At 41.5% G+C, this 22,922-nt stretch overlaps 1 protein-coding gene across 3 annotated transcripts in view; it reads right to left on the reverse strand.

Annotated features, from left to right (window-relative positions):
* Positions 1-7,993: 7,993 nt before the first annotated feature.
* SEMA6A (semaphorin 6A) overlaps positions 7,994-22,922 on the reverse strand; it is a 147,302-nt gene continuing 132,373 nt past the window's right edge. For all 3 annotated transcript variants that reach the window (XM_090038422.1, XM_090038420.1, XM_090038421.1), the window contains one exon: positions 7,994-12,090. In XM_090038422.1, coding sequence (XP_089894548.1) covers positions 10,901-12,090 — 1,190 coding nt within the window. In that variant the 3' untranslated portion in view covers positions 7,994-10,900. The remainder of the gene's footprint in view (positions 12,091-22,922) is intronic.

Below are 22,922 nucleotides of genomic sequence, written 5' to 3' on the forward strand. Positions count from 1 at the left end.
AAGCCATGAAGAGAGACATGGATTCAGATAAACCCAGACAGGGTGCTCTTTTGATTAGACAAATAGCTGACTTCTCCTGAATTAAAAATTGTATTTTCCTGGGGGCACATTAACTTTACATAAGAAAAGGAAAAAATCTTCTCTCAGACCACAGGGCAGAGCACAGGCTTTAATATTCTGATCTACCTAAAATACATGTTTGAATCTCTGATTGACACTGCAGAGTTCTGCGGTTTATATTGCCCTATTTTGACTCCCATTGATTTTTGCAGTGTAGCATTGGATCCATACAGATGAGAAAATATCCAATATCAGGTGTAAGGGTCATTCTCAGGCTGACTGGTTACTCTAAAAATCTTCCATCCCTAGGTTTCCTGATTCTAGAGCCAAATGAGTAAGGGATTATTTTTTTTCCCACCCCTGTTTGGAACAAACCGTTTTTTGTCAATGAGAAACCTGTTCTTCAGGTTAAGCGTTGTTGGAGTATGACACTAGTTCTGTCCTTGCAGGGTTCATCGGAAGGGAAATTTAGAGGGAGACATACTGCACAGAGAAACGTCGGAGGAAGAGCCTTGCATGCACGTGCACATACCCTCTCTCTCTCTCTCTCTCTGGCCCTTGAACTACCTCAAAGCGATATCATAGTACATTTTGCAGTGTTTCCTAGGAAACCGGTTTAGAGTAAAACGAATTCTTTGTCTCCTGCTCTTTGCAAAATTGTTTGAACCATCCTATCTCAGAAAAGGTTGCTTCACAGGCAATTTAAGCAGCATTAAAAAAGCTTAATCTGCAGTTTGCTACACCAATGAAGGTGATGCCTTTATCAGAAGCTTGTGCATGCTTAGATTATATTCGTTGAGAATTGATAAGATTATGCCAGTATTACTGAAGTGTCTGTGAAATAAAATCTTGTTCCTTTTTTTTCTTTCTTTCTCTTTTTACCTAAAAAGTCTTTCTCTACATATCAAGGCAGCATAAAAAATGAGATTGGTTTGGGGGGCTCATATCAGCATTTTCATGCTAGAATGTTGTTTGAGAGGGAAATATACATTTATTTTATTCTCTGAATGCAGCAGTTTGAACAGGATTTCCATACTGGTTTTTCCTCACCAATTGTGTTGTAAGGAGGTGCCCACATGGTGATGTACAGGTTCCCATCTGCTCCCAAGAGTTGTGAGGGTAGGAACTGAGGAGTAGTGTCTTGTCTTCTGGCTTTTGTTTTTCATGAACTTAATTCCAGAAGGTTAAGATTGGCTCCACTGCAGGAGCCTTGGCTTAAGGGAAAGATCCTCAGATGCTGTACATTTTCACAGCTTCTCTGCAATCAATGAGGCTGTGACAATTTAGACCAGGGGAAATATCTGCCCCTAAGAGTTTAAGTGATATTATAAGTAGGATTTTTGGAGGCTGTCTACCCTGGGATAAATATCCCCAGATATATGGAATATCAGAGAAGAGCTTTCCAGATACTTGTCCCTGGAAAATGAAGTCCTGAGATTGCACATTGCTGAGGTTCACAGTTTTACATTTTGTTTATATTCTTAGCTTAAAATCAGCTTTAGAATTGCTTGTTTTCATTTTGAAACATTGGGAAATGTGATGACTTACTGATGCCACTGGATTGGCTTTTGCTTCCACTAAGCTTTGTGTAAAGAGCTGATCTAATGCATTTGATTAGTCCCATATTCATTACCATTTATAACTGCTGTAATTTCCTGTCACGGGCATCCTTTTTTTGTTGTTGCAATATTCAAAGTTTCAGTTATATATCTGAGGATCTCTGACTACCGTCTGCTTTTTTGCTTCTTTTTAATATACTATTTATGATGCTTTATTCTGTGTAGTGGACTGCAAGTCGCATTCTGCACACACAGTTGTGGGCCTTCTAAAAGCATCACGGCCAGAAAAGGAACGCACGGGTCTAATTGCATTAACAATGGTGCTGTTATCCTTAATAGAGTTTGTCATGTAACACTAAGCAGATGTGACAATGATCTTAGTTAGTCATATATTTGTCCCTACTCCCAAGCATGTTAACTATTAGCCAGATCATTATTGGAGGTTAATTTTCCTTTGCTGATCAGTAATCACGCTTACTTAGACATGTGACAATCTCTTTGGACTGATGTTAAATACGCCAAAGACTTGAATACCAGAAAGTTTTAAATACTGATAATAAAGTTGCCTAATTAAAATGAGATGCAGATGGCACTGCCACCTAACAATTTTCACCTCACTTACTCTGACTCCAATTATAGTCCCTCCCTACTGACTTACACTGTTTAAATTACGAAGTCAGAGGACAGATGACTATTTTACCTGTTTCTATTCATACAGATAAGTCTAACACATTGTCCTTTTTTGTGCAAGACATGAGGATGGACTTAGTATTTGTTCTAGAAGCACAGGTAACTTAATTCTTTTGGGAAAAAAAGAAATAGGAATAAAAACTGCTAAGAGACTCATTAGCAGATACACTCAGCAGCATGAAGCATATGACTTTTACACAACACAATGTGTTCTTTTAACACTTGTTGGTTGGAGCAGATGCCAAAATTCTGGGAAATACACGTTCATTAGAGAAACATAATTTTTGTCTTCTGACCTATGTATTACGTTTCCAAAGCAATTCCCCATTTTAGTTTGTCTTTTGGCATGCTCTAGCGAGCCTGATCTGACTCCCACAGGGTGATTTTTTTTCCTTACTAAAAGCCTACTTTCTTCCTGTCACTGGAGTTTTTTGAAGAACTATTTATAAAGACATCTACAGGGCATGATCTAAGTATACACGATCCTGCCTCAGGGTAGAGGGATGGACTTGATGACACTTTTTAGACCCACATCTCAATGATTCTATATAGTTTTGTGTAAGAAATCAATTTTTTGGGGAGTGTGTGTGTGTGGGGGGGGGGGGGCGGGGCGTGTAGAATCTATCCACAATCCACCAGCATGCTCTAAAACTGTAGTGCCTCTCTGATGAGATTGCTGTTTAAGCCTATAAACTTGAACTAGTAGCTGTTGCTCCTTTGCAGCCAACATGGTCACTATTATTCCTCCTTCTCCTCCTTTCTGATCTGCTGCTTAAGTTCTACTTCCAACCTCTTTATGTAAGGCCACTGCAGAATTTCTCTCAGCAGTCTGGAAGGGACTGATCCAGCACTCAGTGAACTTAGTATTAAAGCTCCCAAGGAATTTCAATGGTGCATAAAGTTCTGCAGGTGGCTGCTCAAAAGTTTCTGCGGTGCAGGGTCTATGCAGGCCCCTTGTATGAGGGCACAAAGGGAATTCACTCTTAGGGAAAAAAGTTGAAGCTAGACAACTTATTGTTTTCCCCTGGATATTCAGAAGTAGTGCAAGTGAGAAAATGAAATGCTGTATGGCCCAGCAAATGTCCCCTTGCCTGACTGGAGCCAGCCAACATGAAGCCGCGTTGGCTCTCTTCTGGAGTAGAGTGAGATTGCAGCCTTTTGAATTGCTGCTGCGTCCCTGGACAGACTTGCTCTTGTTGTCAGTCTCAGTGTCAGGAAATGTGGCCTTTAATGCTTTATAGATTGTGTAGATAGAGTTTGTTATGTAACACTAAGCAGATGTGCCCAACCTGTATCTTCTCCTATAGAAAAGTTTTGGTTATTCATTCCTCTGTGTAAAGTGATGCTGTACTGCCTGAATGAACAAAATGGGCCTGTTCTGGCTACCGTTTTGCAAAATGGAAAATGTATACTCATAAAAGTAATTCCATTGCCTAGTCAAACTGTTTGGGTGAGTGCATGCTCACCATTGTGAAGGTCACATAAATACGGGCTGGTGAACAAGGATGTATTGACAAAACCCACTTTTTTTATTCATTTAGCAAACAGCCTTTCATTTTGTGGAAGCATTGTATGCAAATGAATGCTGATTTGTAAGGAGCTTTTGTGCATCATAATAATATGCTAAATGAGGTCATCACGAGTGCTGTTAATACAAAGAATACTGGGCCATTAAATTGATTAAACTGCTCAAAGCACCATTGCTTTCTTCCTGCCACCTTCTCACTTGATCTCGCCAACCCTGAGGAATTTCTGCAACGTGGTACCCAATTATTTAATGTTTTCAGTGGCACCTTTGGCTTTTGTTTTTAAACAGCAAATGAAAAATGCTCCTTATTTCATGATACATGGTTTTCCTCCGCATTTGTTCCTCCTCTAGTTGATCAGTGTGACAGCACATTAGCAATATGAATGACTATCTGTAGAAGCTGTGTTGATGTCTCTGTAGAGATTATTCTGCATGAAGGCGGTGATGAAAGGTTGCTTTGAGGCTTGTGTGTCCACAACCATAGCTGAAGGCAGTTGTAGAAACACTGGTTAGAGGGCTGAAGTGACTGACTTGTGAAGAAAGAAAAAAGTTAGGTATAGCTTGTTGAGGTAGGATAGAACAGGATTAGTCTGAGTAGCATGGGCAGGAATGATTTTACATGAAAACTAATCAGGAACAGAAGAACTATATCAGGAACAAGAAATCTGAAACTGACTATCAAGGAAGAGTTCTTTGATAATAAGCTCTTTTAGGTTTTTGAATAATGTCTCTAGGGATGCTCTACTTTTTGACACATTTAAAAGCAAGGTGGACAAAATACTTCAGAGAATAATAGTGCACCAGAGAATAACGAGTGCGCTGGTAGCAGATGGATAAATTGCTTTAATAATCTGTACATTTTCCATTTTTGCTCCCTTTGATTACCTGAAGATCTTAGTAGCTGATGCTGCCAAATGATGATAAAGGGGGTGCACACCCAATGGAAGGGAGGGGCCATCACCAGGGAGGATTATACTGTGGTTGCTCGGGGATGCAGGGGGCAGTCAGGAAGACCAAGGCAGAGATGGAACTGGGACTAGCTTCCCAGATCAAGGACAACAGGAAGTCCTTTTTTAAATACATAGGGGGCAAAAAGAAGGTTCCGGGAAACGTGGGGCCCCTGCAAGACATGCTAGGAAATTTGGTTGTCACACCAGACAACAAAGCTAACCTATTTAATGACTTCTTTGCCTCCATTTTCCTGAACAGGGACCAGAACAGCCACCCCCCCTCTGGGCCCCCCTTAGACCTCAGGGGAGGCACACCTAGGCCAAGGGTTAGTGAGGAACTAGTTAGGGAACTTCTGGAGGGACTGGATATAGTCAAATCAGCTGGTCCGGATGATCTCCACCCCAGAGTACTGAGGGAATTGGCTGAGGTCTTTGTGGGACCCCTGGCATGGCTTTCCAAGCACCGTGGTGCTCTGGTGTGGTGCCAGAGGACTGGAAGAGGGCCAATGTGGTTCCCATCTTCAAAAAGGGAAGGAAGGAGGACCCGGGAAACTATAGGCCAGTTAGTCTTACCTCAATCCTGGGCAAGCTTTTTGAGAGAATTATCCTGGTACATGTCCACGAGGGGCCAGCAGGGTAGATTATACGTAGGAGCAACCAACACGGTTCATTAGTGGCAGGTCCTGGCAGACCAACCTGGTGGCTTTCTATGACCTGATCACCAAATCCTTAGATGCAGGGGTAGCAGTGGACATAGTCTTCCTGGACTTTAGGAAGGCCTTCGACTGTCTCTCACCCCGCTCTCATTAAGAAACTGGGGGACTGTGGTGTCAACACCCACATAGTCAAATGGGTCGCTAACTGGCTGGAGGACCACACCCAGGGAGTAGTAGTGGATGGGTCATTTTTGACCTGGAGGGATGTGGGCAGTGGTATTCCGCAGGGCTCTGTCTTCAGGCCCGCACTGTTCAACATCTTCATCAGTGACATGGATGAGGGGCTAAAAAAACACGCTGTTCAAATCTGCTGATGACACTAAGATGTTGGGGGATGTGGGCATGCTAGAAGGGAGGATTAGGCTACAAGTGGATCTAGACAGGCTACAGGGGTGGGCAGATGAGAATAGGATGGGATTCAACACCGACAAGTGCAAGCTGCTGCACCTGGGGAGGAAGAACCAGCACCATACCGACAAGCTGAGGAATGCCCTTCTCATCAGTGCAGAGGCAGAAAAGGATCTTGGAGTCATCATTGACTCCAAGATGAACATGGGCCGGCAGTGTAGGGATGCAGTCAGGAAGGCCAACCGTACCTTGTCATCCATCCACAGATGCATCTTGAGCAGGTCCAAGGAGGTGATCGTCCCCTCTGTGCAGCACTGGTCGGGCCGCAGCTGGAGTACTGCGTTCAGTTCTGGGTGCTGCACTTCAGGAGGGATGTCGACAGCATGGAGAGGGTCCAGAGGAGGGCCACTCACATGATCAGGGGGCAGCAGGGCAGGCCCTATGAGGAGAGGCTACGGGACCTGAACCTGTTCAGCCTCCACAAGAGAAGGCCTGTTACAAAGTAGTCAGAAGGGACCAGCAGGCATTGGGGGAGTCCCTTTTTCCCCGAGCACTGCCAGGAGTGACCAGGAATAACGGTCACAAGCTGGAAGAGGGTCAATTCAGGCTAGATATCAGGAGGCGCTACTTCACAGTCAGGGCGGCTAGGATCTGGAACCAACTTCCAAGAGAAGTGGTGCTGGCTCTTACCCTGGGGGTCTTTAAGAGGAGGCTAGATGAACACCTTTCTGGTGGTTGTTTGACCCCAGTACTCTTTCCTGCCATGGCAGGGGGTCAGACTCGATGATCTGCTCAGGTCCCTTCCGACCCTAGAAACTATGAAACTTCTAGAGAGGTGCAGAGTGATCTCAGCTCCCAGTGAGGGAGTGGATCACCTGAGGATCAGACCCAGGCTTAGAAAAAATGAAAATGCATGTGGGAGGTTCACAGTTTGCCATCAGGGACTATGCACCCACATCACACAACTAAAATTTCTTATAACTAGCAGTCTCCATTCCACAGAAGCCTGTGTCTGATAGGAAGGAAGCGAAGACTGTTTTGTGGGAAAACATTGGAGAAACGTTCAAAAGACAGTGGTTCAATTCATGGCTCTGCCACAGGCTTCTTGCATTATCTTGGGCAGGTCCAAGAACCCATGTAAGCCCGTGATAATTCTTTAACTGGCTTCAATTAACAGAGTCTAATATCTAGTCGACCTATGGCTTTTTCCCCATTTGTATAACCAGGGTTAACAATACTTTCCTACTTTCCAGGGAGGATTAACTGTGGGGAGGATTAACTAATGTTTTAGTATTGAGGTACTTGACATTGGGATATACAAGTACCTATAGGGATAGCACTGTACTGACTCACAGATAGGGTCATTGCATTGTTAAAGACTGAAACACACTAGTTTCACTTATTACATTGTGCTCTTCACTTCCAATAGCTCTAAATTCATATTAAAAAGCAAAAGCTGCAAAACCAGTAAAAGTAAAGTAAATGCAGGTTTGTCTTTTTTTTTTAAATAGGGATTCCTCCCCTGCCTCCCCCAGCCTTTTTTTTTAAACGTGGACCCACATTTAAGGAATTCTGTCATGCATTTTAATCGTTGACTTTGCAGGTAATTTTTAATAGCCTCCAGGAATGGAGAACTGTATATTTTGATATTTAATTGTTTAGCGTAATTTTCTTGGAAAATGAAACTTTCATATAATGTTACAGCATCCTGTAAATCAGGCCTATAACATATAATAGATTTATACCTGCCTTGTGAATGAAATTAACTCCCTATTTATTAATATATAAAACAAGGAACTGAAGTCACATTTGTACAATGATCTATTTTTGGTGGACCATGCATGCTAAAATCCCAGCCTTGATCTCTTGAACTATTGAGTCTGCCATAAATATTTGATGCTGAACAAGCCCATAAAAAGAAAATGCCAAATATGAATAGAGGGGGAGCAAATGTGTGATTCAATTTTAATTACCAGAATCTTTTTTCTAAAGTCAAGTTCATCTTCTGTAAGAAACAGAAAATTACCAACAATTTTCTTTCTTGCTGTAACCTACTTTAAACCCTCAGCAGCACATTTTAGTCCAGCTCTGAAGGAGGAGGAGATAGTAACATGGAAAACAAAAGGACCAGGACACAAGGACTAAGGTAGAACAGTCTGGTTTTATTACCTCATGTAATCAAGAGCTTTTATTCTGCTTTCCTTTTTTTCTTTCTTTCTCTCTTTTTTCCTTTTTTTCTTTCTTTCCCTTTTTTTTACAACATACATTAAGCTGTGAATCAGATGTTAGGGGGATGTGGAAATGAAGGAAAATTGGTGACATCACAATATTTTACAATTTTACAACAGATGAGTCTGAATTTGTTGCATCTACCAGTGTATAGCAAGGGTGAAAAGCAAAGGCACACTTAGGTCTATGGATCCCTCAAAACAAGGGGTGGAGAGTAATCAGGTTGGGAAGAAGATTAAAACAGCAGCCCCACTGAGTACAAAATGGGCATTTCAAGGTCAACACAGTAACTGCTGTGACGTATATTACAAAGGCAGATCTCTGTACAAAGCTGTCGCAGTGATTATTCCTTTCTACATGATGATAGAATGCTTGCTGAGTAATAGCAACGGGCACTGTGCATTTAGTACTCAGGGGTTTGGAGACTGGTAAAAAGGTTGAAAGTTGAGTTGCTTTTTTTTTTTTTTTAATACCTTCCTGCTCCTACTGTTTTGATGTTTTTTTAAAAAACAAAACAAAACAAAAACATTGCTTTGGATACAGATCTATCTATTCCAGTCTGCATAGTTCACTAGTGGTGAACAAGTCTTGTTTGGATGAAATCAAAGGATGAAATCAAAGAACTGCAGGCACCCTTGTTACACACTTTGGTCTAGACCATCCAGACTTTCTAAACACCATCTACACACTAGCTGACTTGAAACCTTTTTTTTCAGTCATTCAGAAACAAAACCAAAACCCTGTGAAACAAATAAAGTATAAAATTAAAAAAACCCCAAACCAAACAACCACCTTACTCAAACATACTGTCCAGTTGATACAAAAAACCCCACAAAACAACCCCCCTCATATTCTACAGTATGTTGACACAATTATTATAACAGATTAAAAACAAATCTACTGTTGTGCATAAACCACTGAAAAATTGTAAAAGAACTTGCACACACACACACACGCAGGCACGCACGCACGCACGCACGCACACACATAGGGTATATATGCAGTCACATGAAAGGAAACAAAGGAAAATAAAAATCAGTTCCCCCAAAAGGTTTTCGCTGCATCCTTCTGGTTGACCCTATCGTAGCAGTTACTCAGTTACAGCAGGAACCAGCCTGCCTTGTACTATTTCCATTTCACTTCATTTTGTATACTGCACATGGCCCTAGGTGTGGCTGAGGCTTTCTTCCAGGGGCTGGCCAATCTTACACAGTGCTTGTCTCCAGCCAGCGGATGCACCAGACTTGGAGACAGTATACTAGTCACTTTTCTGCTGGCTAATGATAATATCACCATACTGAAATAATATGAAAGAATAAGGCGGGGAGAGGGGAATTTGCCACCCACAATATAGTGCCTATGCTGTCAACATAGCCTGGGGGTGGTTTGAGGGAAGAATTGGCACAACTAGAAAGTCAAACTGAATTGGAGGATATAGTACTTCCCTAGTTTCTTGAGGGATATGATGTCATTACAATAACCACTACATTCTTCTTTGAACTTCTTTACTCCAATTCTCCAGGGGGCTTGGAGGAGGGAAGATAAATAAATATTTGTGTTATTCAAATGGGGGTAAAGAGGTTTTACATACTACAGCTCACAAATATACACAACTGAGGGTGTAAGGCACAAATTTACATGTGGAAGAAAACAGGCTATTCACAGATGTATTCCCACGAAAAACCCGTGTGATAAGACCATAATTTATGCATGGTAACAGCCGGCTTATTAACTAGTTCACACCATTTGTGGATTTTGTTTGCCGTCTCACATGCAAGGTGAAATGAGATGGCACATCACAAGCTGGTGCCTTCACAGAAAGTATAAACTACTGACAAAGCCATGTTGATAACAATGGTGCACAAATGTGCGGCTTAAGAGTTTCTTTTTTAGTTGCATTAGAAGTTATGGACTTGGGGGATTTTTTTGTTTGTTTGTTGCCTGTAATGGATCAGAGGCCCAGCCAGTGAATTAACTGACAGATTTAAATAAATATTCCCCTTTTCAGCTACAGATCAGACAGTCCAAACACAAAGTTCAGAATTCCAGCTCCAACTTATTTAACTCAGTGAATTTATTGGAAAAATAAAAGAGTTTTAATTACTCCAGTTAATGGGTTTTGCGTTAAATAGGTATAACTTTCAATGTACTGTTCTGAAGAGCTGCTCATAGGATGATATGCAGAAGTCATTTCCTTAGGAAAAACAAAAGATGAACAATAAATAATAGGAGTTATTTCGTTAACAGTCACATGTTATTCAGGAAAAGAGAAGAGTAGCAGAAATCTATGACATAGTTTTGCCCAACCTGGCATTTAACTGCTATAATCAAAGGGCTGTAACACTGATGGGCATTTCACAGTACCTGCACATAGTAAACTTCTGCCATTGTTAAGTCAGAGTTAGCTTTATCAATGAATTCTTTATTTTTTAATTTTTTTGTGTTTTTTAAAATTCTTTTACTTGTTTTGCTTTTCAGAGCACTCTTTCCCAGTTCAGGAATGCACTGTGCAGTTGGGGGTGAAATGTCACAGTCATCATTCACCTGTGTGCTTTTGGCTCAATGTTTTTGTGATGTTAAGTTAGTCTTTTGAGTAAAGAACTGTTGGGTTGTGGGGGTGAGTCCTGCAGTTGCAAACCTTTAACCATGGATCATATGGCTCGGTTTAAAAAATATTCCACTTTTCCCAGAGAGCAGAATCAATGCATCCTCAGCTTAATAACAGCCTTCTTGTCAATGAGAACTAACGATGCCGTTGCAGAACACTGGCTTTAAAGGGCAAACTCTGCTTAATTGCTGTTTCCCCCCACCCCACTCTGATTATGTACATGCATCATTGGGCTTCATGGACGATGAAAGTGGGGCAAAAGAAGGTTTGGGGGGTACATCTGGTTTTAGTGAAGGTGTACGTTTCAACCCTGACCTTGTCAGCGAGTTATATGCGGTGAGACTAGGCTGCCTAGATACAGTCACAGCCTGCGCCTGAGCAGCGTGGACCTGTATAGAGTCCACTCTCTGCGGGGCAGGAGGAGGGTTGTCTCCCCTGCCAAAGCTCTGATTTCGGGAGAGGTGGGAGGAATTAGAGGAGTTAGTATTGTTTCTTTTGAGAGTCGATGTCTGGTGATTTCTCGTGAGTGAGTTCGTAGGGTAGTTCCTCTTGTAGTCCACATTATATGCGGAGGAATGCATCTCCAAGCGCTTGCTCAGGCCACTCTGAGAAAGAGAGGAGCTAGGAGGCCCAAGGGAGGCTTCCCTCTGGGGTACTTTTGGTGGCATGCTATCAAGATTTTCCACCAGGTTGACCCCATGGTTGGGGCTTTTGCTGCTGAGATGCTCCTTTATGGTTTTGTACTCAAGGGTGGCATTCTGGTCCTCCACCGCCATCTGTGCCACGTCACTCATTTTTGGCTGATCCACATACTCATGCTGATACCCTTGCTGAGAGATTGGCAGGACCACAACACTTGGGATGTGGCTGGGAGAAGCCCTCAGAGGCAGGTCAGTTGGGATCACAGGCGAGGCCATTGGGGGGATATCTTTTGTGCAGGCATTGATGAGATTCTGGTTTCTTTCCCATTCCCTGCTTCCACGACTGGGCTTTCTCTTCTGTTGCAAGGTTGGGGTGGATTCAGGGGTTGGCAGAGCAGCCAAGTCCAGATGGTGCTGGTCAGCTTTGATTAACATTTTGGCTGTGCTGCCGGGGGTAGCCAGTTTGCCGTTGTGCATCAAAGGTGTGAGGATAGCTTCTGGCTTTGGCTCCTTAGACTGAGTGTCTCCAAAGAGGCCACTCAACTTGGTAACACTGCTCATGGAGCCACGGCGGGAGTGCGTCAGCTCCTTCTCCTTCCTCTGCACAACAGCCACGTCTCTGCGGCGATGGTCACAGATGCAGTAAACTATGATTCCTGAGAAGACGGCCCCCATGACAAAAGCAAGAATGACTGCAACGGCCAGGAGGGTGACGGGCACCAGCTGATCATGACCTTTGAGATAACTCTCACGAATCACTCCTGAAACAAACATCACAGGGAGGTAAGTGGACAAGTAACAAAAGCTTCTACCTAGTCCATTCAGAAATGTTAACTCGGGAATTTATCTGTGATCTGTGAGGTGCTTTTTCATTGATTACCCTAAATACAGAACCATACAATACCTACCAGCTGGATGTTGTTTTGAGCAGAGATGGGCTCAAGCTGTAGAATTCAGACCCAGGTTTGACTGATAGAAAGTCTGGGGGAGGGGGAAAGAGGGAGATGTCTACTGTGGGGGAGCTGGGGATCATTCCTTATAAAAACATTGGCAGTCAGGATCTGTCTTAGAGACCAGATTTCAAAACAGCCCCAAAATTCCAGGAGATGGAAACCTGGTCCTTTTTTTGGCATTTTAAAGCTTCCATTAACTTCAGTAAGGCTGGGGCTCCACCCCCTATTCTTCTTCTGGATGGTGTCTAATTCTGAGACAAGCCACTCATGCATGTCTCCCTCCATCCTGTCTCTCGACAGGCTGATGTTATCACATGCTTTATTACCATACGTTTTTGACATTGGAAAAGTTTTACATTGAGGAAACAGAAGCTTTATGCAAGTGACTGAAATGAATCCCACATGCTTTCAAGCTTCCTTCCTTGCTTTTTACTGGTGGTCTCTTTCTCATGTCTGGACTTGAACACAATGTCACAAGAGTGTTCAAGTAACTTTTGGGTACAGAGGCCAACTCTCAAATCAATGGAAAGCTTCAGATTTCAAGTGCCATTGCTAATTTAATTTTAAAAAAATCTCTCTTGTTCTGGACAGGTAAATATGCTGATCTCAATGCTGAAGGTTTTGCTGCTTCAGCAGCAAGTTCACACAGTGAGGGCACCATTTTATGACACTGCACTGTGCTTGGAGATGTCGTCACAGTAGGCTTCTTCAGCAGAGCTGATCTCAACTTAATAAAAATAATGTGAAAGCACCAGTCAATAATCTTACAGAACATTAACCAAGATATTGCATTTCTAAAGGAAGTTGCTACTTTTACTTAATCATGCACCAAGCCAGCAGGCTTTTAATAAAATACAAGCACAAATCCTTTTTTCAAAAATATCAAGTGAGGAGTTGTCACAACTGTTGGTTTATAAGTGCCAGATAAAGCAGTAAAAAACCCAATCTCTAATACCCTATACACTTCTTTGGAAAGAATGGAAATGCATTAAAAGCACCACATGCTGGAAAAATATAAAATGTGTTCTTATTAAGGAAGAGATAGTAACAGAGAAAATGTACGTCAAAGGGCCTCATGAGACTTTGTGAAGATTTACATTCTTCACGTCTTAAATCAAAATCAGCAGTTTCTGGAATAATGTCTTTTATGTGTTTGGCAGGCGGATTTCAGTGGCCCATAATTAGAACCAAAAAACCCACAAAACAAAACTCACCATGCCAGCCCCTTCCCCCTAAATGAACAAAAACTAGCCAACTATGTTAAATAACATTAAAAAAACTGCTGTTTCTTCATGGAGTTTTGATAAGCATCTTATTGATATACAATTTTACTTCTATAATGTATGGTTTCTGTTCTTGTTTCAAGTACAGTGTGTAAGTGGACAAGGGATATTTACATACAAGGCTTTTATTTTTTAAAAGCTAAACTTAGCTCTTGAAATTATAATCCCTTGTTTGTGACATCACAGTTGGTTGCCATGGAAATTATTGTGCTGTGACAAATAGAGGATTATGATTTCATGTGGGGAATAAATAGCAGGAGCAGATGATCCTTTAAAAACAAAGCTCCTGCATTCATGTAAGTGTCCTTAGTTATAAAAGAATAAGGAAAGAAAAATTAACCCCAGAAGGTAAACAATAGATAACTGGAAGCAATCTCCAAATTAAATGATTTTCACAATCTTTCAAGAAGCTTTAGGAGGTTTATGAAGAAGCAGGTCTGGCTACACTACTTCATTAGGAGTAAATGCAGTAGAATATGGTGCTCTCATGGAGCATAAGTTAATAACAAGAAAATTCAGAGTTATTCAGTCAAATTTCAGTCAAAAGATGAACCCATACAGAGTATTAACAAGAAGCATGGTCTAACGGTGAAAGCCTAGGACTTAGGCTTGCTCATATATGACTCTAGGCAATTGCCTTAACATCTCTGGACCTCAGCTGACTCAACTGGTATGTGAGGACGATACTTAGCATAAGGGTGCTTTGAGCCAAAGTTAATTTATATTTGTAGAGTTCTTTGAAAGTTTGGGCTGGAGGTCCTGTCAGGATGGTCACAAATGTGTTAGGCTTGATCTGCAAACATACTCTTAGATAAAGTAAGATAAGCAAAGAAGAACTTTAGACATAATGTCAAGTTAATGGAATAGACTGATTTTCATCCTACGTCTAATCCAACTGGCTTTAATTACCTGAGTATTCCCAACAACCTCAACTTTAATCATATGATTAGAACTAGACAGGATTTGGCCCAGATTAAATGAAGTTCAGAGCGTGGGTAAAGTAGAATAAATAAAAAAATATGTACTATGATCTGAATGATCTGTGTCTTGTTATGTGAAAGGAGTGGATAATCTCAAATCATTAGCAAAGTATCAGTATCATTAGTGGCAGTCTCAATAGTGAATTGGCCTGTTATCTAGCCTACCTCTTTGTATTAAGCTACAGTTGCCCTGAAAGCACACTGATGGGACAGCCTGAGGAATCTTGCCTTGCTGCTGCCCATGCTTTATTTGTGCTATGGTTATATGCAGGACAGCAGTGGCCAGTCTTCTCAGAAACATTTCATGAACACTGATTACTCAAAACAAGAGGTAGATATGTAGAACCTAGACTTTTGAAAGTCAAAGAAAATCTGGAGTATACAATATATTCAAATAATCAAATCTTTATCTTTAAAGAAACAGCAGGTAAATCGTAATAAGCCTATCATTATTCAGAAGCCCATCTTGAGTATATGTACTGCATGAAATCATAGTAACACACAGCATGTTGGATGACTTAATTAATTATCAAGGGTAGGGGGGGTTGAAACCAGATTCTAATCAGTTATAGACATAGATTTTACTACGATGATTTTATAATACATAGTAAAATAATAAGATATACAAACATGTCTTTGCAATTTTAAATTACCTATCTTGTAACTCCTTGGTTGTACTTCCATGTTTCAAATAAGAAATTTGCCCTGTTTATTTCATTTTATGTCATGTTAGTGTATTAGAAGGATTTTTTATAACTCAATCATATCTTTAGGTAAATTTGAAAGATTGTCATATGAACATTTTCCTTTTATTTGCATAAAATATGTGAAGGTAAATCTTCACAAATCATAACAGAACACTCCTTAGAAACATTATTTTAAATGTGATATTGATTAAATGTATGCAGATGAATCTGAGGAGAAGAACTTGTACAGACAGTGGTGGAATGTCTCAAAATCTTCAGAGGACTGAACTTGTGGGGAGTTGCACCTCTATGGACCAGATTCTCTGTGTAACTAATGTCAATGTACTGATACTTATCAATCCTCTTGAAATCCTCATCTAGGACCAGCTGTCTTTCTCCCTAAACATCACTCTACTCTCAAAAGTCTTTGCAGCTTCATATTTAATACACTATCATAGAATCGTAGAAGTGGGGTCGGAAGGGACCTTATAGATCTTCAAGTCCGACCCCCTGCCTGGGCAGGAGAAAAACTGGGTTCAAATGATCCCAGCTAGGTAGGCATCAAGCCTCCTCTTAAAGACCCCCAGGGTAGGAGCCAGCACCACCTCCCTTGGTTATCAAGTAGTCATCTGATATGTTGCCCCTTTTGCTGATTGTTCTGGTTCCTGGAGATAAGTAAATAACTTATTCTGTTCTTCTCCACTTCTCCCTATTCAGTGCAGCTTATTTCATTACCCCAGAGCAGCTGTATCAAGGATCCATTTTTTCTGGGACTGCTAATCTCACCATTTTAAAAAGTGATTCTGTCTTCCCTCAGGGTTTACTTCCAGTAGTTTATAAGACTGTTAAATTGCAAAGCATGTGCAAGATAATCTCTCTTTCTTAAAATTACTTATCTAATGGGAAAGTGGAATGGGCCCCTTTAATCCTCATTACAGGAAGGGGGTGGGTAAAGTCTTTCAGAAAAAAGGCTGGAGGCCACCCCCATTTAAGAAATATGAGGAAAGGTCCTAGCAGCAAGAGGTAGAATGACTTGGACCAGGGAGAAGGACAGAGCTTCTGCTGGAGGAAGACAGACTGAGGGGAAGTGACTGTGGGTAAGCCTTGGGGGAAAATGGAATGAAGCCTAATAGTAGAGACCTACTGAAATCATGGTGGAAATGGCCTGCACAGCAGCTCCTTTAATCTTGCAGGTTCCCCCATGTGCCCCCTTCCCCGGTTGCTGGTTGACTGAGGGGCCCTGGTGGCCCTGTTCTTTGTTGCTGACTAGCCAGGAGGCAAAAATGGTGCCAAAAACCATACCTCCCTGCTGATCAGAAGCAAGCAGTGGGACCCCTCTGCCAATTGGCAAGGGGGACATGTGGGGAAAACTGCAAGATTAAAGAAGCTGCGATGTAGTGTACTTCCGCCATGATTTCAGTAGTTCCCTACTAATACACAGCAAGAATGGCCAGCTGGCCCCATCCACAAGGATTAAGAAGTATGGAAAGGAGGGGACTGAGCCAGGGGAAAAAACTGTAGGACTACCAGGCAGGAATGAGTCCAGTAGAAATAAACAATGAGACGTTAATCAGAAAAGCTGAACAAAGGAAACAGGATACTGGGAGGCTCAGTAAAATCTCATGCCCTGTCAATTAGACCCTTTTTCCCTTCAGAACACCTGCACACTGAATAGGAACAAAACATTGCAGGTGAGATGAACAGGGACACCTGTGGAGAAGGGAAGGCTACAGTGGTGCAGTGTTGGACTTGGAGCAGGGAAAAGGTGCACATGGCTGCAGAGAGGATCTCACATGCCTCAGGATTTTTTATCCCACTGGTGCATAAATAATGTGGAAATCCCAGAGTGGTTTTAAAACATCCAGATATGAGATCTACAAGTCCAGCAGTGGTATAATTTGGTCCTGTCATGCTTAAGTAAGGTAGCTGTTTGTATGTGGAAGAGGAGACCAAATGCTGGGATCCATGCCTGTCCCCAGCAGAACCTGACACAATGGGTGCTGACAGGCATAACTTGGCCATGTTCTACTCATGGCGCTTTATACAAAGCACCATGAGTTAGAGCCCCCCTGATCCAACAGAGGCCCCTTGCCTCTTGGGTCAGGGCAAGAGGGCTGGATCCTGCCTGCACTGGCCCTGGCCAAGGAGGCTGCTGAACTACCCCTTTCCCCAGCTGCCCCCCCACCCCCCAGACCTGCCAGCTGGGGTTTGCTGCCTGGCTGGAGCTGGAGGGAGTGGCGGGGGGGGGGGCTGGAACACCCCCTCCCCACCATGCTGGGTCCCCCCCTACCCTGGCAGGTATTGGGGAGAACTGGGCCAGGCAGGCCCATGAGGCAAGGGGGCTCCATTCCACCCTCCCTTCTCCCCTCCCCTCCCCAACCCCCCCCCAGTTCAGACTGGGCAAGCTGGCAGATTGTGCTGCTCCTTTCCCTCTCTCTGCCCAGCCTGAACTTGAGGGGGAGGGCGGAATAGAGCCCCCTTGCCCAGACCGGCTATACCCCAGTACTCCAGCTGGGATAGGCTAGGCGGGGGTAGGCTCCATTACCCCCTCTTCCAGCTAGAGCTAGACAGCAAATCCTAACTGGTGGCTTGGTGCTACTCCATCTCTCCCCTCTCCTCTCACTGACAGCCCTGGGGGCTGGGCTGCATCAGCACGGGCTGCCATGCACGAAAAATTAACCCTAGGGAGCACAAGTTCCCTAAGGCACTCTTAAGTAGAGCACTTTCATTTAATACCTCATTTGAGAAGGGTTCATTTTTCATGTGATCAGCCATTTTAAAAGCCCTCTGTAGCCATTCATATGTGTCATGGCATGGCTACGGAGTGCTTTCAGGGGCCCAATTGCACAAAAAAATGTAACTTATGTAAGCACCCACTATGGTACAATGGTAAAGGGTTGGTGGTCAGTGGGGACCTTAACAAAAAATGTCAAAAAAATTTCCTAAGTTTCAGACCTGACACAAACTAGTGCTAGGATAATTCTCCAAAGTGGAACAGATGGTAGTTTTTTCAAGGAGGATAGTCAGGAAAAAAATAGGAGATATCACTTTGCATATCAAGAATATATATAACTTGCTGCTAAGTATGGCAAGAGGGGAGAAGCAGGCTTATTGAATGTCTCTAGAAAAGATGAAAGAGAAAAAGAACAGGGACAATGCCATAATAGGGGATTGCTATGGACTATTTGATCAGAAGGAGGAGACAGACAAGACACTTTTTTGAACAACTAACAGAAGTATCCAGAGGACAGAATATAGTATAATGAGGGATTTCTATTATCATCTGTCAGAAGAATAATATGGCAGTCCCCAGCATAGTCTGAATACTAACTTGGATGGAGGAAGTTACTAGAGAAGCTGTGCTCTTAGACTTGATTGTGAACAAGAGAATCTGAATCTGGAAGACAGTTGGGTTGGAAGTGATTACGAGACAATAGAATTCATGACTCTAAGGACAGGAAGGGAGTGCAGATGGCAGAATAAAGACAATGGACTTAAAAAAGCAGACTACAACAAACTTAGGGAATTCAGAGGTACAGTGTCTCTTGGGAAGATATTGTAAGGGAAAAAGGTATGCAGGAGACCTGGCAGTTATTGAAACAGAGCATATTAAAAGTAAAATATAAAGTTATTCCAACATGGAGAAAAGATAGGGAGATAGCAAGAGATCAATATGGCTAAATCCGGACCTCTTTCAACTTGAAAATCAAAAAAGAATCAGAATAATAGAAACAAGCACACATGATTTGGAATGAGCAAAAAGGAACAATATCAGAGAGAGAATATCAGGATAACAGAAGAAAAGGCTAAAGTTAAGTTAGCAAGATTAGCAAGGTTAGCAAGAATCATAAAAGACCAAAAGAAATTATTCTAAAATGTACTGAAAATAAGTGTAAGGCAAAAGAAAGGTTAAGTCCATTACATAATCAGGAAGGAGAGCAAAAATGGATGATGCAGAAAAAATGGAAGTCTTTAATACCATTTTTGCCTCAGTCTTTACAAAAAAGGTTAAGTGTGACCTGATACAAAATTATTTTTAACAAAGAGAAAGAAGAACAGGAACAGAAGGGTTTCAAGCATTTAGATAATTTTGATATATGCAAGTTACCAGGCTCTGAAGTTGCCAGACTTAACAGACTAACTAAAGCAATCTCTAAATTGTTACTGATCATCTTTGAGAATTCAAGCAGAGCAGGTAGGGTTTGAGGAGAGTGCATAAGGACATCTATAATATCTGTCTTTGAAAGCAGAACATGGGAATTACCTGGGAAATTGAAGACTAGCCTTAGAAAGTTACATAGTGACATGACTAAAAAAATCAATTTATAAGCATGGAAAGGATAAGATGAAGATATAAGCAGCCAATGCCACTTGGCAAGAATAAATTATATCAAACCAATCTATACTTTGACAGTCTGTCTGGCCTAGTGGTAAAGGGGAAGCAGTAGGAGTGATATATCTTGGCTATAGTAAGGCTTCTGACATTTCATTGTTTCATAAGCAACTGGTTGAAAAGCTATTGTCAGAGTGGTTTGAAATGGTTTGCTGTCTAATTGGGAAGACATTGCAAGTGGGTTCTTGTAGGACCTGTCTTGGGCCTGGTTCTGTTCAATATATTAATTGATAAAGTGGATGCAGGAAAAGAGAGCACAATCTACATAAAATCTGCAGATGACATCAAGGTAGAAGAAGCTGTAAGTATTTTGGAGGAGAGGGGCAGAATTCAAAATGCCTTTGATAAATTAGAGAAACTATCCAAAATGCCAAGAAGAAATTTGGTAAGAAGAGTGCAAAGTCCTATACTATGGAAGAGGAAATGAAAAGTACAATTACAAAACGGGAAATAATTGCATAGGCAATAATACTACACAGAAGATTTGTGGGTTGCAATGGAGCATTAATTGAAGAGGAGCAAATGATGTGATGCTCTTGAAGGAAAGGAAATACTGCATAACTTTGGACTGTATAAACAGAAGTCCTATATGCAAGGCACAAGAAGAGATTATTCCCCTATATTTGGTGTTAGTAATGCCTAACCTGGAATACCTTGTCTAGTTTTGGGCACTGCATTTTAAGAACAAGATAGACAAATTAGGAAAAGTACAAAGGACAGCATGTTTTTTAAACCTCTTATTCTTGTTGAACTATTCAGAAAGCTTGAAGGAATTGGATTTGTTTAGTCCAGTGGTTTTCAAACTGGAATATACCTACCACGGGGACATACAGTGCTTTGGTAAGGGGGATGTGCCTAAATTTTAATAATGGCAGTGGAGCTTCTGATTGGTTAATGAGCAGTGAGTAATATCATTGTTGTGTGTTACGTCAGTGTTGCCACTCTTCCTAAGGAATGAATGTGCAGAGATGTGTGGTGCAAGGGAAGGGAGGGTTCGAGTAGTTATATTTGGCATGTAAAGGGGGATGTGGCCAAAAAGTTTGAAAACCGCTGGTTTAGTCTATAAAAGAGAAGATTGAAGGCAGATGTGGTAAGTCTTCTAATGTATAAATAGTTGTTACAAAGACAGGACATTTTTACATGTGTTCCTGATGTGGTGCCAGGCGCTTTTAATTAGCAAGCTGTGCTAATTAAAAGCATCCATGTGTCACCTGTATCAGTAGCACAACGGATCCCTGCACTGAGAAAATGGCGGCAGGGCACTTTGATCTAAAGCATATCAAACATGTTTTATTTTAAAGTGCACTGCTCCCATTTACTCAGGGTGGAGATGCTCTTTGCTGCTGATACATGTTTTGCACAGGGCTGCCAGAGCAGGTCAATTAACATGCTCTGGCAGACTCAGTTGAGTCTGCTCCAACACATTGGAAAGCAGGCTCCTCACATGTGTGTAAGTGCCCACAATGACCAGTGGTTCTCCATGTCCATAGTGGACAGGACAAGAAGTAGTTAGGTTAATCTGCAGCAAAAAGATTTGCATTATATATTAGGCAAAAAACTTTCTAGCTATAAGAACGCTTAAATGATGGAATAAGCTATGTAGAGAGGTGTGGGCATCTTCTTCACTGGAATTTTTAAGAATAGACGAAACTTATATTTAGCCTGCCTTAAAGCAAAGGGAAGGACTGTATGGCTTCTTATAGTCTATTTCAGTCCTACGTCTTCATGATTTCTAAGAAGGATGGAAAACTAACTGGGCATGTCTACATGTTCATTTACGCTGGCCTAAATTTACTGCATGGTAAGTTATTGTGCAGTAAGCAGAAACAGGCCAGTGTCTACACGTGCAGGCATTAAAGCACATTAACGCTGTGTAGATTGACTTGGGACTAAAGTATTCCCAAGTCAGTCCACACACCACACACAGTGTTACTGTGCAGTAAGGTGCCTACATGTGCATTACTGTGCAGTAGGTAATTAGGCATAAATTTGATACCTGCATGACGTGTAGGTCACCATATTTACTGCACAGTACAGCATGTGTAGATGCAGATCCATACTGAGCAGTAATTTTGGTTACTGTGCAATAAATGCGCATGTGTAGATATGCCCATTCTTATATGTAATACTTACTTATACTCATGTCCAATATTAAAAGATAGTGCACTATGTGAATTTGTATTCCATAAGCTGTGTCTTTTGAAGCTCAATTAACGATTCCTACATCCTACAAAGGAACCTCTAAGGTGATTCTTCTCATCCCTCCCCCACCCAAACCTGTGCTTATGGATCTTAATCCAAGATCCACTGGAATCAGTGAAGACATCCCAAGGGTACAATCAGTAGCATTCATCAGATTTTGCAAGTGTGATGTACTAAAAAAACAAAACTTTATCATCACTTTGAACAAGGAAGACCTGAGCAGTATTATAAAATAAAAGGATTTTCCCAGTTTTTTCTGGCTATCAGCTCACTGGCTTTCTTATTTTTTGTGTTGTTATGATATGATGGATGTATTTGTCTCCATAGTGAAGTGATTAATAGGCATCTGTAGAGAACAGACCCAGTGCCCAGAGACCCAACAAAAAGTCTCTGTATTGTTTTTATCACTTAATGTCTAAAAGAAAAAAAAATCTCCTATGTACGAGCCTGAGTTTGTTTGTCTCTTCTGTGATCACAGATAGAAATGGCAAAACATCAAAAAAGCCCTGGAGTAAGATTCCTCTAAAAATAGATTCTGGAGTATGTTTTCTGGTGAAGGCAAGTCAAAATTTCAGTGTAAAATCATCACAACTATTGTAGGCAAAGAAAACTCAACACGCCTACTTTCTGGTTTAAATACCTTATTACAAGTAAATGTCAGAAGTGCGATAGGTTGAATTCTTCCTTCATTTAGTTACGTACTAACCAAGGGAAGACAATGAGGAAGACAAAGCGTTAAAGAAGGCAAAATCTGGTTCAGTAATTATGATTCCATATACATGGATAACCTAGTTGCTTGTGACTAAAAAAGCATTTTCATTTCAATATCACTATTAGCTACAGTATATATAAAAGTGGTCTCTGTACTAGACATGATTTATAGTTCTCAAAGGTGCACTATGGACACCATGAACAATCAGGATGACCATACCAAACATGAAACAATAGTACTATGTGATTATCTCAGCAGGTTGCTGTCGTCATTTTGTTTTTCAATGTAATGTGGACCAGATGTTAAAGTACTGGTAATAAACCTAAACGATGGCACATATGAAAATGAAACACAGAGATGGTAAATGAAGAATGACATTTTGGC

Source organism: Crocodylus siamensis, chromosome 3 (genome assembly GCF_052110815.1).
Source record: "Crocodylus siamensis isolate JL-2025a chromosome 3, ASM5211081v1, whole genome shotgun sequence".
NCBI classification, from domain to species: domain Eukaryota; kingdom Metazoa; phylum Chordata; order Crocodylia; family Crocodylidae; genus Crocodylus; species Crocodylus siamensis.